Source organism: Zingiber officinale, chromosome 4B, assembly GCF_018446385.1.
Source record: "Zingiber officinale cultivar Zhangliang chromosome 4B, Zo_v1.1, whole genome shotgun sequence".
Classification (NCBI taxonomy): domain Eukaryota; kingdom Viridiplantae; phylum Streptophyta; class Magnoliopsida; order Zingiberales; family Zingiberaceae; genus Zingiber; species Zingiber officinale.
The window spans coordinates 135939550-135958622 of NC_055993.1; the positions used below are offsets into that span (position 1 = coordinate 135939550).

The following is a 19073-nucleotide window of genomic DNA, read 5'->3' on the forward strand; positions in this document are numbered from 1 at the left end:
TCAGTACGTCTAAGGCTTATGCACTCAAGCGTGAGTCTACTAGTGGTCTCCTTTCCAGAAACTTTCCAGAGGCGGAGAAACCCATCTTACAGTTTATCAAATACAAGATAAAAGAATGAAAGTAAATACAGCTTGTAATAAAAGAAATACAAACAAAAACTTTATTGAGCTGATCTGGAAGTCCTGAGCATAGCGCACCCTTCCTAGAGCTTTCTCGGTAGTAAAACTTCACATTGTAGCCTTCCTTTTGAGCACACGGAATATGAGTAGTAGCAGAAGTGATGTCTTGAATGTAGAGCCTTCATCTCCTTTTATAGAGTTGGATCAGATCCTTAACTGGATCAACTCTTATCTAGATGAAATTATATCTTGATGAAGCATATCTGGATAAAGCAATATATGGATCAAGCCTTATCTCTATTCAAATTATTTGGCTTATCCTTATCCTTATCCAAATCATAAAAATAAACCAGATCTTTTACCACATCATCTTCCATATCAATATTTAACAACTCAGTAATTTTGGACCAAGCCCGGTCGGTCTACCAAATCGCTGGTTCGGTCTATTGAACCGGTTTGGGTCTAGTTCTACCCGAGTCAGGTCTGGTTCATCCATTTATGTTTGTCTTCTCTCTGTTTTGCTTCCAGCTCCAGATTCCTGTAAAACAATCATATAAACATAAACAGACAACCTAGCCTATATCTGTAAGTCTACCTGACCCAATAGGCTCACCTTTTGTTTTGAGGTCTCTCCTCCAAGTCTATTACCTAAGGGTTAATCCCTTAGGCCGGAGCTAGCGACTACCCACCAACATTTGAGAGAGAGCTTGCTTCTTGGAAGCAACAAATGACGGTATTTCTTAACTCTGATATTGGTATTTCTCTAATAATGAAAACAGGTTATGAAGCACTAAAGACAACGAATGGAGAAGAACTCGATCTACGCCTATGGAACAAGAAGCAACGTGACGAGTCAATGGCAAACGGTCGGGCAGAGTTTCACATTTTAACAGCAATACCAAACGAAGACTTTGATAGAGTTGGCGAATACAACAGCGCAAAAGAACTTTGGGAAAAGTTCTTAAAACTCTACGAAGAACCGATTGAAGTCGTCCCCTCGATAGACATCGAGCCGTCATCAGAAGAATCCGAGACGGAAGAAATTACCGAGACAGCCCCAACAGCCGAAGTACATCCCGAGATCGATGAAGGGGGAGAATCTTCGGAAGAAATTAATTCAATAGGGGCAGAACCAACGGCCAACGATGTAAGTAAGGTATGGTCTCTACCCTCTGAACAACTGGTTAATTCAATAGAAAAATTGCTTGAAGATTTTTGCGATTTAAAAATTGAATTACCGAAAAAGTTTTTTGAATTAGAAAATCAATTATCAAATTTGTCTTGCTTATTAGAAATATTATCAAAAGAAATTTGCAAATTAAAAAATATTTTGACAAAAGAATTATGCAAATTAGAAGAATTTTTCGAATTACAAATTACTCTCTCGAAAGAATTTTGCGATTTAGAAATTGAGTCACCAAAAAGGTGTTTCGGATTAAGAAATCTATTGTTAATAGGTTCCTGTAAATTAGAATTTTTGTTGTTAAAAAATTCTTGCAAATTACAAAATATTCTTTCGAACGAATTTTGCACATTGCCGAAAGAATTTTTATATTCTCGAAAATTTTTATCTAAGTTAGAATCTATGCTATTTGAATGTTTTTGTGAAGTTGAAATTCAAAAAATAATAGAAATTAACATGATACAAATTATTGCATGTTTAATATATGTGACTTTAAATTTGAAAAAGTGCAATTTGAGAAGTTATGAAAAATTGAAATGGAAATTTAAAACTTGCTGATATAAGTATCAGTATAAAATAAATAAATAAATGCATAGAAATTTTTTTTTAATGCTATCAATTTTCTTAAATTTTCTTGCATAAATTTTTGAGCTTAGAAAGATTTATTTTTGGTGAAAACTTAGAAATTTTTCAAAAGTCATTCTTTGACTTAGAATTTTTTTTTCTTTAACTTGGAAATATTTTTTCTCCGAAAAATATTGAAATAGATTTCTATAATTTTTCTAAGTGTCAAACTCTTAGATTATTTTTCTTGAAACCCCATTTTTATTGTGATCAAAGGGGGAGAAGGGAAAGTATAAGTCTAGGGGGAGGTAGAAAATTGAAAATTAAAATTTGAAATTTTTGAAATTCAAATTTTTCTATCATGTTGCATGTTATTGCAATAAATTGTTTTTATTCTATGTCTATTTGTAACCCTAGCTTAAGTTGGGTTGATCACACCAAAAAGGGGGAGATTGTTGGAACCCCAAGGTTGTTTTGGTGTGATCAACAAGTTAAGTTAGGTCCTACGTTGTTTTAACCTTGTGTCTAAGTGTGCAGGAGCTTAGGAGCACAGGTACTCGAGCGGAAGACGCAGCTAGCGAGAAGGACGGCAGTCCGAGGGACGGGACACCAGTGGACGAGAAGGAAGCGTGGTGGTTCGGAGGGCGAAAGTCGAGCGGAAGATTGCTCGGGAGCAAGAGACGCAGCTAAGGTCGGCACGGGGTGTGACCGGATGAGTACGCTGGTGGACGAGAAGGAAACACGCAACGATTCCGAGGGACGAGAAGCCGGAGCGGAAGGCTGCTCGAGAAGACCGGAAGTTGGATTCGGGTGAGCCCTTTTCCGGATGGCAGAGATCACCCAAGCGAGCGGATCCGGAGGAGAAGAACCGAACCGAGGCGGGACTGAACCAGAGAAAAAGTCCCGGATGAAAAAGTCAACAACTGTTGACTTTGGGCTCCGGGGCGCCCGGAGCCCTCCGGGGCGCCCTGAGCAGTAAAATTGACCAGATCGAGTTTTGACTCGATCTGAACGTTGGGGGATAAGTTTTATCCCCCCAGGGCACCCGAAACCCTTCCAGGAGCCCCGACCAAGGCTATAAATATAGCCTTGGTCCAGAAGCTTTTCAATGAACTCAGTATTGTAATTCCAAACACTTGTGCGCTTCTGTTCTAGTTTAGCTTCTGTTTTTTGCGCTACATTGTTGTACGAGGCTTCTCCGCCTGAAGGAGATTGATAGTGGACTTTATCTTCCTTGGATTAACAACCACATCGGTTGTAACCAAGTAAACCTTTTGTGCCTCGCTTTTTCTTTATGCTTTTAATTTATCAGCTTACTTTATATATGCAAGTGTTAGTTTAAAGAGTTCGAGGAGGGTTTGTCTTTTTGTGTTTGCAGAATATCCAACCCCCTCCTAGCCGACCACAACAGTCCTACAGATTGTACCATTAATCTCTCCCTTTTTTATGTTTGACAATTTTCTTAAGTTGGGAGTCAAAATATTTTTAACTTAAGGTCACTGTCCTCCTTTGACATACATCAAAAAGACTATCGAAGGTTCCCTTGGTTTTGCACTAATAATTTTAAAAAACATTTGAGAAATCTTTATTAAAGCATTTTTTTTCAAACATTATTTTGAAAATATCACTTTTGAAAATATAGTTAAAAATACAATAATTTTCAAAAAGTTTTCAAACATAGTTTTAAAGAATTTTAAAAATTAACTTGGAAAGAATTTTGAAAACTATGTTTGATCCTTCAATCAGGACTCCCCCTCAATCTGATACTTTATTAGGACCTTATTAACTACCAGGAATATATCCTATGTGTCTTAGAGATTGATTTAAATTAAAAGAATAACTAAAATATTTTCTAAAATTTTTTAAGGAAAGTATTTTCAGAAGTTTTTAAAAGTGTTTTCAAACTAACTTTTTCAAATGTTTTCCAAAAAGAAGTTCAAAGAGTTTTCAAAGTAAGTTTTCAAAAATAATTGTCAAAAATTTGCAAAATGAATTTTCAAATAAGTTTTCAAAATTTTGCAAATGAATTTTGAAATAATTTTTAAACTTATATATCGATCTGTTTATAAGGTTTTCGCTTATCCTGACACATCCTTAGGACTCCTTGTTAATCACAAGGAAGACTGCCTATATGTCTAGGGGTTGATCCAAATCAAAAGATCAGTTAAAATATATTTTTTAAAACATGAATTTTCAAAATAAGTTTTCAAAATATTTTCAAGTGTGATTTTTCAAAAGGAAAACATATTTAGATTGTTCAAAGAGTTTACAAAGATTTAAAAAGAATTCTAAAAAAATTTAAAAAATCCCTAAAATTTTTTTAAAGCGTTTTCCTGAAAAAGTACCTCCCCTTAATCTAACATATCCTGGTTATCCTTGTTAATCATGAGGAAATCTACCTAAGTGTCTAGGGGACTGGATTTTAGTGTGGGATGTGGATTCCTAAGTACTTGACAACAATTAATATTTTTCAGGTATATAGATTTTTCAAAATTTATATATAAGTACACCCAATCTTTGGCTTATAGAGTGAGAGATGAATTGGGAAAGCGCAATGATGTGATAGACGAGTCGCTCGGCTTCTCTGAAATTGCAGGGAATAGACATATTTTGAAATACTTGGACCTTCTCAGTGTTAGATTCAATTCCCACTCGATTACTTATATTTGAGAAACCTATCGCTCTTGACTCTGAATAGACATTTATTGGGATTAAGTTTGAGTTTGTATTGCCTCAAAATACTGTAAGTTTCTTCATGTTTGAGATTAATTTCTCAGATCATGTAGTTTTGATTAGGATGTCATTCATATAGACCTCAATGTTCCTCCCACTTGATGCTTGAAGACTTGATTCATAAGTACGTAGTTAGTAAGTTGTCCCTACATTCTTTAAATCGAATGTCATAACAATATAAGAAAAAGTCTTGTCAAAAATAATAAAACTGATCTTTTCTTGATCTTCAGGAGCCAGGGGAATTTTATAATAGCCTTGGTAGGTATTCATTATACATATAAGTTAACAATCAAAAGTTGAATTTACTAGCTGATCAATGTGAGAAAGAAGATAACAAACTATTGAGTAGGTCTTGTTGAGGTCTTGGAAGTTGACACAGACCCTCCACTTGTCATCTAGCCTAGACACTGGTACTACATAGGTGAGTCAAGTCGGGAATTGAACTTCTCTGATGTGTCCAGTTTTCATTAACTTATTGATTTATGCTTGGATCACGTTGTTCTGCTTAGGTCCAAAATATCCTTTCTTATGTTAAATCAGCCAAACATCTGGAAGTATGTTCATCCAATGAACCATCACAATTGAAAATACACCTCTAACTTCTTTAGTTGACCAAGCGAAGATGTCATGGTTGTGCTTGTTTGAGTTCCTTTTGGAGATTTACAGCTATTCGAGTGATTCCCTATGCTCGGTCTGGATGAATTTGTACGTCTTGTTGGCCTTCTATCGGTTGGGACACTAGCATCTCTTGAACAGCTTGTACTGATGTATCTCAAGCTCAATGGATCTTGCGTGAGTCGATCTTGATTATATCAATATAGTATTCTCTAGCCACCGACTGGTCTCCTTTCACCTCTCCAACTTGGTTTTTTATAGGGACTGAATTTTTTTGATGAAAGTGGAGACTACTACTTAGAAAATACTTAGCGTCGGTCTCTCTAGTATGACGTTGTAGATGGAAGGCATATTTATGATAGTAAAGGGTGTATGTCGAATCCTCATTAGCGGATCATCCCCTAAGGAAAGGGAGAGATTGATTTGGCCGAGTAGTTGCACTTCATGCCCTGTGGCAAAGGCGAAATTATTCTCCCACAGCGCCCCCGCTGCACCCGACCCTAGGCCATCACGAGGGAGGTAAATCACGGCAACCGAGCAGGCAAGTAGTGGGTGGGGTGAGGTGCACAGGATCTGGGGATTTATGCCCCGACAGTCCCACAGTTCGACCCCACGTTCTCAAGTGGCAAACAAACCACTACTTACCAACTTGGATGACCCGTGGGGTCTGCACTTCATGCCTTGTGAATCCATACATGGAGGTGTTTATAGGACGAAGCTCTTCTTCATCAAGTTACATTTGCTCAAAGTTATTTTTGAAGATGATGTTGACGGAGTACCCATATCTATGAACATTCTTTTCACTATGTAGTTGGCAATAAGAGCTTTGATCACCAGAGCATCGTCATGAAGAGTCTTTACTCCTTCTAAATCCTTGGGCCCAAAGCTAATTGAAGGATCATTTCCTTTTTCCCAATTAGTGCTGACTCCATAACGTAACTCTCCTATCTTCGACCATGAGCCTTTCTGTCCCGAGCGAAGTCTACATCTGTTGGACTCCTAAAATCATGTGGACAGTTCCTCGGGGATCAATCTTGCCTTTGCCTCTTTTATCTTTATCCTTCTCCCAATCCACTTCCCTATAAGATAGAGATAAGCCTCGAGGCGTCCTAGAGGAGTAGTGAATTTGCTGATTTGATTGATGATTAGTATCAGCATGGCAAATGGGACAGCAAGAGCCTCAGTAAGGCTTGGGGGATCTTCTACTCGGTAGGCTCTGATCGACTTTTTATTGATCAACCATTTGTCGTAACTCCCTTGCGTATTGTTGGCAATCGTGACTAGAATGAATTTTTGATTGATGATATGCGCAATAACCATCCATCTCGAGCGACCCTCGACCTAACTTAGGCGTAGGGGCCGCGACAATTTCCACCGTCTGCACAACTTTTTCTCCCATTCAATTTGTGAGTTTCTGATTTCATAAAGTAAGATGGGGAGCGTTACGATCTGGCTGATTATAGATGCAAATCAAAGTTGGAATTTCCTTTCTCCTTGTATATTGAGCTTCATCAACATGAACATATTTGACTTTCTGAGCCTGGAAATCTTCAAAATCGACTGAGGACTTCTTTACTAGAGACCTAAAAAAACTCCATCTGTTAAGCTTGTGAGAAAACACTGACTAGGACACCCAAGGTAACTGAGGGAACATCCATAGATACCTAGTTTGACCATTGTAAATATTTTTTCAAAGGCTCTTTGGAGTTTTTCTTGAGAGCGAACCCATCGAGTGAAAATTTTTTTATTCATCTTATTCTTGGAAAAGTGATGCATGAACACAGTTTTATATGTATGGATGTAATAAAGAGATGTTCTCAAATTTATAGATATGGTACTCAGGGTCAGTTGTTCCATTATATTCCCCGATCGACGGTGCTATGAAATATCATGATAATTCACCTTGAAGGATGTTTCTTGAAAATGGAGGGCCTTGAGGGGCATTCTCTCAGCTAGATGCGCGAGCTTTTCCCTAAAAGGATCTTAACGTGGGATCTCTTCCGAAGATTCCAAGGGATGATACTCGCACAACTGCTGTCCCAATTGGAGTGGGACTCGTAGCCTGAGGCATTCTGGTTGGTCGAGTTGACCGTTGATGAGGCACATCTCGAATAGCAGAGGGTTGGGTACTGGCGGTGTTGGTTGTTGGGATTGTCCTTGCAACACCACTTACACTGTGGCGACAACTTAGCCTATTGAAATCATGTGTTGTCGAGGTGATGACGTCAAGTCTTCTAGTGTTACTCATCTCAACGTCTCAATTATGGTCTTAACTTAGATTTCCGATAGATGACACTAACTTGATCTTGCCAGAGATCACCGACGACTGAGCTATCAGTGAATTGACATTGAGGTTCACCAAGTCGTCAATCTCCTAGGGATAGCAGAGACTTGTTGAGAGATCCACCAAAGCCTAGAAAGAAGGAACAAGGAAGGGGAGGGTTAGAATGATGTCCGGGATGTCCCGGCTCAATCATTCCGACACTCAAGTTAATCTACGACGGGAGATAATGAAAAAGAAGAGTACTTGATGTTCTTCCAAGTCAAGGCAGTTCCCTTTTCCTGTGCCCGCAAGAGCATACGACCTTTTATAGAGTTGTGGCTATGCTTCACGTTCTCTATGTGTTCTGAAATATGTGCTTCCATTACCCACATTTTTTGAAATAAATGATTGTGTTGTCCACCTTTTCAAGAACAAATGGCGGTGTTTTCCATATTCTTTAGGGGAAAATGGTTATGTTGTCTGTATCTTCACTAGACAATGGCTCAATGCCTCGCTTGCCAGAAGTCAGATATACCAATCCAGCTCTAGGGAACCTGGAGTCGGGAGAGGTACTAATCCTGAATATAGCATGGAATCATGGTTGGTCTAGAGCCTAGAGACAACACGGAGTCGAGGCAGTCTGGAGTCGGAGACCACACAGAGTCGAGGGTGGTCTGGAATCGAAGAACGACTTTCTATTGACTTTGACCATCACCTTAATAGGACTATTAATTTCCTCTTAATCACGTGACATACCTGTCGTATCATAACCTAATCAAAATTATAAAGATTATTCAAATAATTTAGACAAAGATATTAGCTTAATTATCTCATCAATAATGATTTTTATGTTTTGCACAGTGGATATTTATAGTTTATTTTAGATTTTCATATATTTTAATTAAATAAATATAATGCGTACCCTATAACTTGCTTTTACTACCACTTAAAAATATCATTGGAAGGTATGTGATGCTTCTATGTTAAAACAATAAAATTATCTTTTAAGAAAAATATACTTCAATGCCATTAAAATATAATAACAAAATAAGATCGTTTGTTTCTTGAAATGTCAGAATCTAAAATAATTTCTATACATTATTTTTCCAACCTCAATTCAAAATTACAGCGCAATTCCACAGGAGAACTGGAGAAGGATCATATTGGATCAATTATAAGTAGTCTTATGCTATATTTTATAAGAGATTGTTTTCATCTCACATTTTGTAGGCAGTAATTTTATCATTGGGCCAAGTTTCCCTTCAACGAAAAAAAAAAAACAAAGGAAAATTTTTTTTTTAAAAATGATTGTTTTTACTGAATCCTCTTGAGGCCCTTGAAGTCGGTGGTGTCGATGCATTCCTCCCTTCCTCTCCACTCGCTCAGCGCCCTCAGTAAATCCGTGGCCTTCTCCTTCGCTTCGTCGCTGCACCCGATCTGAAGAAGCAGCAGAAGCTTCTGGAACACCCCCGCCTGCAGCAGCTCCTCCGCGCACCTCCCATTCCCTCCTCCTCCTCCTCCCTCCTCCCCGCTGCACAGCTTCCACATCGCCGACACCGCCATCTCCGTCGCAGCCTCTGACACCCTGAACATTTTCTTCACCAGCGCTGGCACCGCCAGCGCGTGACCGCTCGCCGCCTCCCTCCCCTGCTCCAGCCCCATCAGCTCGTCCAGAACACCCAGTGCCTTCTCGCACGTGCCCCTGTCCGCGTCCACCAGCGTCTCCACCACCGCGCCGACGAGGCCTAATCCGATCGCCCCCGATGACGCCGAGGTCTTGTCTTTGATGATGTAGAAGACGGCGACGAGGGAGGCCTTGGTGGCCTGAGGCGAGACCGGCCTCTTGATGAGCTCCACCAGCGCCTCCACCATCCCCTCCGCCGCGGCCACCGCGACGGACTGCGTCCCGTTGGAACCCACCACTAGCTCCCTCACGAGCACCGCCGCGGCGGCCGATTCGCGGCCATGGCGCATGACCACCGCGAGACGGCGAAGCGACGCCGGCGCCCCCAAATCCTCTGCCACAGCCGCTTCGGTGAGCGGCCGCGGCAGCGCGGCCAAGAGGGAGATTGTCTCTTCCTCCAGCGCGAGGGGTGGATCTTGGCGGTCCGCGCTAATCCCCTCCGCGAACGCGCGGAAGGCAAATGCGACCGACCGGGCGGCGCCGGCAGAGACGAAGCACCGCCGGTTCCGCTCGCTCTCCCTGGAGAGCCGCTTCCCCGCGGAAACCAACCTCTCGCAGCGCTGCCAGTCGCCGTACCGGGCGGCTTCCGACATCTCCGACGCGAGATCCACGGCGTCGGCTGTGGTGAGCGGGGCCCTGGGGGTGGGGACGCGTCGGGGGCCGTAAGCGGCGGTCCAGTCCTGGATCATGCGGAGGAGGGAGTGGTTGGGGATGAGGAGGAGGTCGGCATCGGGGCCAAGTGGGCGGTTGGTGACTGGACAGGTGCCGTTTCCCTGATCCAACCACGCCTCGATGCTCCGGCGGTCGTAGGTGATGCCGGTGGGCGCGGCGACGGGATCCTCCATGAGCTCGAGCGATATCGGGCACTGGAAGTGCGCGGGGACGGAGAGCTCCTCGGAGGCCGCGGCAGCGGAGAGGGCCAGCCGCTTGTCTTCCTTCCGCTTGGGGCTGCGGCGGCGAGTTCTCCACGGAAACGCCATGGAAGATGAAGATCTGAGAATGAAGATCGAAGATCGGAGAACGGAGATCAGAGATTGGATATCGAAAGAAGGATGGAGAAGAAGAAGAGGAGGAAGATGGGCGGTGGAAGGGAAGCGGATGGAATGGGTGGGCGTATATGAAATTGAAAGGGAAGAGGAATTTTTTGAAATGTTGAAAGAGTAAAGAGTCGGATTTGAATGTTGACCGTTGATTTTTGAACATGTAAAACCGCGGGAGGAAACGGTAAGCGCCACGCTGGACGAGGGGGACGCCACTTTCTTCCTTCTTTTTTTTTTTTTTTCTCTCTTTTCGTAATTTTACCGACCATAATTTATTTTTTTAGGTGAAATTTCATTTTACCCCCTAACATTTTTATATTTGCAAAATTCTACAGATTGTTAGAGAAAATCTCTTTCATTTTATAGACCCACTATTTTTGCCTTTAGCTGGACGCTAGCCCGACATCAACCTAGAAAAAATCATGATTAAAAATGATTGAAATAGTTAAGAAGAATTTTTAGGGGCCGAGGTATATCATCTTAAAATGACAATATTGTCCATAGACACTACTGATAATATTTTTCTTACAGGTATAGTTGAATTAGTATTTAAATGATAAATTGTCACGAGATTAAATTTTTGAAGAACAATTTCTTAAAGAATGAAATTTCTCTAATCTAAAAAGATCGACCATGATTTACATTTTTTATTTAACTATAAAATTGACCATGAAACATACTGTAGAAATTTTCTATGAAAACTAGTAAGATATTCTTTTAATTTAACCCTTATAATTGCAGATATTAATTTTAAAGTAAATTATATAAACTTCCGTATGTCAATTTATTCTCTATTATTCCCAGATTTTTTTTTAAGGCGTACATATTCCATAAAAGTATATTATTATTATTATTATTGTTATTATTAGTTTGTTTCCTTGACTAAAATAAAAATTGACGTGACCAATGGTCTATTAAGAATGGACTTTGGTCAAAAGTCTTCCTCTTGATCAACAACTACTACTAGTACCCTTCTTTGGGGTCACAAGAATAAATTAATTAGCATGGAATAATTAAACCACCTCAATAAAAGATGATGAAATAGATCGAACTTTTGAATTGACCGGCTCTTGCAATTTATCTTAGACTTAATTATTACGGTGGACTAAATAGGCGTGTTACGACATACATAATCACGAGAAAATTAACATCCGAGAAGAATGCGTCCGACTCGTTGTCCATTTCCCTTTCGAGGTCTCCTTGCTTTGGTGTCGAGTAACAACAAGTCCTCTAGTCACTTCCTTGCTTATCGTGTCGTGCGGACTCAATTCGAGCAATTTTGTGTAGCATGGCTAGTGATTTGGTTGAAATTGATAATAGTTGAGTTAGTTATGGTTAGTGATTGATTGAAATGTACTTGAACCGTAACTGAGTTGGAGTCCAATTCGATCATATTTTGTGGTTTAGTTGTAGTGTGTGTATGGGAAGCTCTCACTTCTTTTTCTTTAGATGAAATCTTAATTTTTTTTTTTTTTAGTTTTACTAGGTATCTAGCTTACATCATTGGGATAATTGATTTTGTCTCATAAAAATTTTTCGCCGATTATTAAAATAAATCGAGAAATGTTCCTAATAAGTAGCCTATCAATCTAATATTTTTAGATAAACATCTATTAAAAAAAAATTAAAATGACGTCTTACTGTTGCATCATTACGATGGGCGATGAAATCTCACCTTTGATTCTTCTCATTCTTGCTTTCTAGTAGTTTACTCTAGCAAGCAACATTTGCCCAATTTCTCTAATGGTAGATCTCTACTTCTGATCTTCTCTCACATTTTGTTCCCCTAGTGAGAGTTGTCACATAATTCTTTGTTGGGAGATTGTTAGTATAATCATCCTCGGGTTAAAGTTGACCAGTTTGACTAAACTTAAGTAGATTTGAACTTGAGTTTCTATATTTGAATAATATGTGAGAAGATGTAAAATAGGCCTCGAGGACTAAATACTTGACTAGAAAATCAAAACTAGAAGTTAGGCAAAGATAAGTTCTAACTGTGGTTAGACAAAGGAAAGTCCAAGTGAGTCAAGGAGGATCGCACATTTGCAAAGGAAAATCCTAACTGAGGTTAGACAGGATGGAAGTCTACCGAGTGATAGTCCTAACTCGAGAGTTAGGCAAATAAAAATTCAAGTGGGTCAAGGAAGATCATACGTTGGCTAAGAAAAGTCATAATTACGAGTAGACAAAGAAAAATCTAAGTGGATCAAGGAGGATCGCATGTTGGCAAAAGTAAAATCCTAACTACGATTAGGCAGGGGAAAGTCCTAACTGAAATTAGGTTGGATAGAAGTCTACTTAGTTATGAGTTCAAACAGCGGTTAGGCAAAGGAAAACCCAAGTGGATCAAGGAGAACCGTACTAGGTAATCAGAAGTTCAACGAGAGATTAGCAAAGAGAAAAGTCTAAGTGGGTCGAGGATTGACTAGACACTTGGTTGGGAAGACCCAACAAGTCACAATTGACCGGATGTTGGGCAAACGAAACCCTAAACTCAGATTCCAAATGTCAGGGTTGGGAATCAATTGACTAATCAATTGGGGTAGATCCAATCGATTAGGGCAATTGATTAAGTTAAGGCCAATCGATTAGGATGAATTCCTAATCAATTGAAAGCTTCGTAGTGCAAATCACATAATAGGTGCTGAATCAATTGGCCCAATCAATTCAGACCTTACTAATCGATTGAGTCAATCAATTAGACAGTAATTTGTCATGAAGAGAGGACAATCTATTGGAGGAAATGATTAAGGATAGTTTAATCGATTAGGCAGATTGGGATAATCAATTAAGGCATTTTGCGAGAGAATAGAAATATTGGGAATTGATTGGGTAATCGATTAAGGCCTTGTCTAATCGATTGGTATAGCTCGCCAATCGATTAGGGTTTAGAAAAAGAGTCGTTCTGCAAGTGAACAGACAAATAATGATGTGACAATCGATTAGGAGTGGGCCTAATCCATTGAGAGGCACCGAAGAAACCTAGAAAAGGGTTTTCGTGGACATTTTGAAGCAACACTCTCGTAACATTATTGACCCTAGTTCTTGGATGATTTAGAGTGAAGTATTGCTGCATTTTCGAGTCAACAAGAGGCAGTCCATAGCAACAAGAGATCAAGATCAAAGTTCTTTATTGTTGTATTTATTTCCTTATTCTTGTTGTATCCTTGTTGTATTTTCTCGTGTATTCTCGTGATTGAGTTTGTATGAGACTTCTCCGCCTTCGAAAGGAAGTTTTCATAGCACAACTGTGAGTGAGGAGGTCACCCTTGGATTAGTTACCTCAAGGAGGTGAATTCCAAGTAAAACGAATGTATTAGCGACTGCTTGAAGTTTCCGCTACAGCAAATCATCATCAAAGCGATCGGAGTTAATCACCGCTAACTCCCAATGAGTCCTAACATTCTTAACTAAGTCATAAGGTTTTTTTTAAAAAAAATCCAGGTATTCATCTCTTTGAATCAATTAATCATGGAATTGACTGGTCCGATTTTATGAAAATTTTCCACCGACTAGCAGGATAAATCAGAAAGCGCTCACGAATACCCATTTAAGCGGTCAGCGTTTTAGATTTTTCATCCAATTGAAAATTTTCTATAGTGTGTCGCAATTGACACTACAAAAAAAATCTGTATTACCAATGAAAATTTCTATCGGTATTCCGTCGCTATATTGGTTTAGCGATAAAAAAATGGTAGCCTGAATATATCGTGTCGAAGACGGTTTTACCGATGGAGTTTATATTCTGTCCTTATCTAAAGATGGAATATCTTACAATTCCATTGGTATATCTAGCTACAGAATTAGTGTTTCCGTCAGTATATCTAGCTACTTTCTGTTGGTAATTATCGACAGAAGTTATAATTCAATCGGTAAGCATCGATGGAAACGTAGATACCATCAGTAACCTATGTTAATCATGATACGTACCAATAAAATCTTATTTTCTGTCGAAGAACACCAACAAAATCCATGGATTCTGTCGTTACACATCGATGAAAATCTTTGCTCCGTCGGTACACATCGACGGGATCCTTGAATTGTATTGGCAAACACCAACGGAACAAAGGCTTCCGTTGAAAAAACATCTTAGTTCTATCGATATTTACCAACAGAATAGTTGTTTCCGTTGAAACTTATCGACGGAAAACAAATTCCCGTCGGTAAATTTAAAATTTTTCTTGCAAGAGAACCTTTATATTTAGAATGTACCTTGTGTCTAAGTTCCAAATATATATAAACCATTATAGACAATGACGATACAGATACAATCCATACATCACAATTCATACAATACATCATCTATCACATTCATGTTAGAGTCGATTTATAGCTAGGGGGTGAATAGCTCGTCGCGCTCGTTGTCTTGCTTGGTGATGATGATATGCAACGGAATGAACCACGAAACACACTTACAACGCTAACACAAAGGATTTACTTGGTATCCGCCTCAAGAAGAGGTGACTAATCCAAGGATCCACACACGACACGCTCTCCACTATGAAAAACACTCCTTCTCGGTAACTACCGGAGGTGGAGAAACCTCGTATAAGACTCACACAACAAGATACAACACACTCAAGAAGAAACAAGAATGAAAATGAAAAACCTTCTTCTTGCTTGACCAAGATGGAGACGCCTCTAGACCCTTTGGAAAGTGCAACAACACTTCTCTTCCAAGCTTTCAGTCCGGCGATGAGTAGTAGTGAAGGATCGTGTAAGCGCTACGGAGAAGAAAGCTAGCCACGACTTTATACTCGACGCTTCTTGGTCTCCCAATCGATTGAGCTTGCTCCCAATCGATTGCCACAAGAGATCGGCGCCATCCCAGCCGTCCGTCGCTCGCTACTTGCACAACGGTCATATTCCAATCGATTGACCAATCGATTGGGGAGGCTTGAATCGATCGGCTGATCGATTCAAAGCGCATCTGTGCTCTGTTGGAAATAGCCAGAATCAATCGACTGATCTATTCAGGCTTCCTCGTGTCCGCACGAGAAAACTAGCCTCCAATCAATCGACTGATCGATTGGCGGTGCCCAATCGATTGGCTGATCTATTGGAGACCGTTCTGTGCTCGCGACATCACTTTCCAATCGATCGACTGGGCTGCTGTATCCTAGCTTGCCCAAGTCAAGTCTAGGGCTCCCATACCCAACATCCGGTCAACCGTGACCTATTGAGACTCCTCGTGCCTAGCATCTGGTCAATCTTGACATGTTGCGACTTCTTCACCAAGTGTCCAGTCAATCCTTTGACCCACTTGGACTTGTCTTCTCGTGCCAAGTGTCCGACCAACCTTGACCAACTTTGACTTATCGTCTCGTGCCAAGTGTCCGGTCCTCCATGACCCACTTGGACTTCCTTCCACCAGATGTACGGTCACCCTTGACCAATCTGGATTTCTTTGTGCCAAGTATCCGGTCACTCCTTTGACTTACTTAGACTTCCCAACACCAAGTGTCCGATCAACCTTGACCCACCTAGATTTCCACGTGTCTAGCTTCACTCACCAAGTCTTTCCATCTGCCTAGCTTTACTCACTAAGACTTTCCATCTACATAGCTTCACTCAATAGGACTTTCACCTAGCTTCACTCACTGGGATTTTCCTACTGTCCGACTTCACTCACCGGGACTTTCACTACCTAGCTTCCAGTTAAGACTTTCTCAGTCAAGTATCTGGTCAACTTTGACCTACTTGACTCTTCTTCACATCAAACTGGTCAACTCTTGACCAGAGGAGAATTGCACCAACAATCTCCCTAATCGAACGATTGCTCCTGCAATCTCCATATATTGTCAAATATCGAAAATTTAACATCAAGACTCAAGCTTGAGCTAACTTAAGTTTAGTCAACTTGGTTAACCTTGACCCAAGGATATTACACCAACAAATCATACAAACAACACACAATCATACACAAATGATAATCAATTGAGATACCTTGAGATACGCACTTAATGTCTTCTCGAGGACCCAGAACTGGGCATCGATAATCGATTCCCACTATATCTCTAAGGATTTTGAGGTAAGTATCTTAGAAGATTTATTTTCTACTTTGGAATTACACGAAACTCGATGTGCATGACTGAGAAAAGAAAAGGGGTTGTGTCAAAACTTAGCACTGCAAACCAGACCAAATTTAGGTTCATCAACAGACGAAGACGATCAAGCATACGTGGTAAGAAAGCTAAATAAGTTCTTTAAGACTAATAAATTTAATAAGATGTAGGCTAAGAAGTTCCTCCCTAGAAGAAGAAAAATTTGATACTACAACTGCATTGAAGAAGGACACATCAAAGACAACTGTCCGAAGATGGAAAGCAAAGAAAAAGAAGAAGACAAAGACAAAGGAACAAGAATGTTCAAACAACGGAACCTCAAAACAACCTAGGATTAGTCATCAACAGAAGCATTCGAGAATGAAGAATACGCTAGAATCACACTTACAACCAACTATCAAGAGAAAAGTATCGAGAAATGGGGAGCTACTTCAGAGGAAAAAAGCGGTGAAGGGAGAGCATCCAACTTCGAATTCGACACGGTAAGTGAGGTATGTCTTCTATCTCCTCACCAATTATACGAAGGTATTAAACTCATGTCCACCAATTATACGAAGGTATTAAACTCATGTCTACATCTTTATGTAAACTTAGATCTAAGAATATTAAATTGAAAAAGGACAATATGGATTTAAAAATAATCTTAGCTAAAGCATGTCCACGAGAAGAATTCGACAAAATTCAAATGGAAATTCTAAATTAAAAGAGAAAGTAGAAAGATTGAAAAAGAATTATGCATGCTTAAAGTTTTTAAATTTTAGAAATAATAGAGGACTAATTTGGTATATTAAGAGTCATAGGGGTCGAATTATAAAAGTAGTTAGACATAATGTTCTATAATTTTTTTTTGATAAATCTAGTAGGTAGATATTTATTTTAGATTTCTAAATCATGATTAATTTTCTTTGATTAATTTTATAATACATGCTTAAAATTTAATTCTGCTTTTGATATTGTTAGCAAAAATTAATAAATTCTTAAACTCTCTTTTTGAATTTTTTGACCAAATTTTTTTAATGTGAAAAGTGAAAATATTGCCTGCTAATATAAAAATTTTCAAAATTTGTTGACTACTATTTCATTTTATATGATTTTTTTAACAAAAATATTCTTTTATTATTTAAAATTTTTTGAAATTTTATTTTTACAATTTTTTTTTTTGATAAACATCATATCTTATATGCTTAAAAAAATTAGCAATATTTTCCGAAGTCTAAAAATATTTTTAAACATTACATTTCTCAATATATATATCTCTGTCTCAAAAAAAATTATTTTGATAATGAAAAAAAATAGTACGTTCCTGAGAATTTTTATACTGATTTGAATACTTATCTGGACATTAACAAAAATTTTCAATATTCTTCAAAAACTAAAATAATTTTTAGATTAATTTTTTCAATTCTAAATTTTAATTCTTAAAAATTATTTTCTTTGCAAATTAATATCAGTAAAAATCCACAACATTGGGATGTTTGTATACGACCCCCTAGAAATATTTTCAAATATTTTTTCTCTAACTCTATTTATTTTTTTCTATTTTTTATATGATTGAAGGGGGATAATATGTTATTAAGTTAAGTTTAGGAGAAGATTTTATTGCATTTATTGCATTTAATACTTTTGCATTTATTTCATTGCAATTACTACTTGCACTTAAATGTCAAATTGCATTTTACTTGTTTGTTTAATCCTAATGTTAATGGTTGATACATATAAAAAAAGGGAGATTGTAAGTACTCTAGGTTGGTTTTGAGTTAAGTTAAGTCCTGTATGTGTTTGATACCTTGTCTCTAAGTGTGTAAAAACTTAGGAACACAAAAAATCGATCAAAAGATGCAGTGAGCAAGAAGGATAGTACAGAAAACGAATTGATGGGCTCAGTGCATCCTAGGTATGAAAAACTATGAAAGAGTATATCGGTGGACGAGAAGGATGCGTGAGGAACGTTCGAGGGACAAAAAGCCGGGAGGAAGCCTGCTCGAGGAGAAAGTCAGAGTTAAGTTCTGATTTGCTCAACTTCGAATGACTGGAGCATCACCCCACGCGAGGAAAGTCAACTCCAAAACTGACTTTGGAATCTGTAGCAATTGGAGGTGCCCTTGCGCCTAGCTTGGAGGCGCCCTCATGTGATCCGGAGGCGCGCTTGTGCCTCTTCAAGGGAGCGCCTTGCTGGAACTTCGAGGTGCCTCCATTTCTGCAAAGTCATTCATCGATCGTTGGAGTTTGGATAAATATTTATCCACACCGGAGACACCCTGAACCTCTTTGGAGGTGCCTCCAAGCGACGAATACCAACGACCACTTCATCCTAGGAGGTTATAAAATACCTTCTAATGCTAGGAATAAAGCAAAACTCTTGTATTCAATTCTTAGTATTTTCTTAAGTTATCAAAGTATGTAAGAGACTTCTTCGTCTTCAATAAAGGAGATCTTTTTATACTTTCAACTATCTTAGATTAATAATCACCTACATTATAATTAATTAAACCATAACCTTCATACTTATTATTTTAAAATTATTATTCTTTTAAATATTAATTATTTATACCTAATTCATCTTGTGTCTTTATCTAGTTTGAAAAGTAAAAATATTTCTCTACTTTATTTTGAGAACTATCCCCTTTAACTGACTTACCGAACATACAATAAGTTACCACTCTCTCATAACTCATGGGCTCAGAGTTTACTTCATGAATTTTCTTTCTTAGTATTCAGTCATTCATCACCTTATTAACACGTCTCATCACCAAAAAAGTTTCTCCTTTAGATCTTTGTTATTTACTTAATATCTTATCACTTCATT

The 19073-nt window shown here is 38.9% G+C and overlaps 1 protein-coding gene across 1 annotated transcript; it reads right to left on the reverse strand.

Moving 5' to 3' along the window:
* Positions 1-8546: 8546 nt before the first annotated feature.
* On the reverse strand, positions 8547-10269 carry LOC121978010 (U-box domain-containing protein 21-like). Its single transcript, XM_042530406.1, has one exon. The coding sequence runs from the start codon at positions 10140-10142 to the stop codon at positions 8793-8795; it is 1350 nt and encodes a 449-aa protein (XP_042386340.1). The 5' UTR covers positions 10143-10269; the 3' UTR covers positions 8547-8792.
* Positions 10270-19073: the final 8804 nt, after the last annotated feature.

Excerpts from the sequence above, each read along its gene's own strand:
- LOC121978010 (XM_042530406.1), bottom strand. The coding sequence starts at position 10,142 with ATGGCGTTTCCGTGGAGAACTCGCCGCCGCAGCCCCAAGCGGAAGGAA.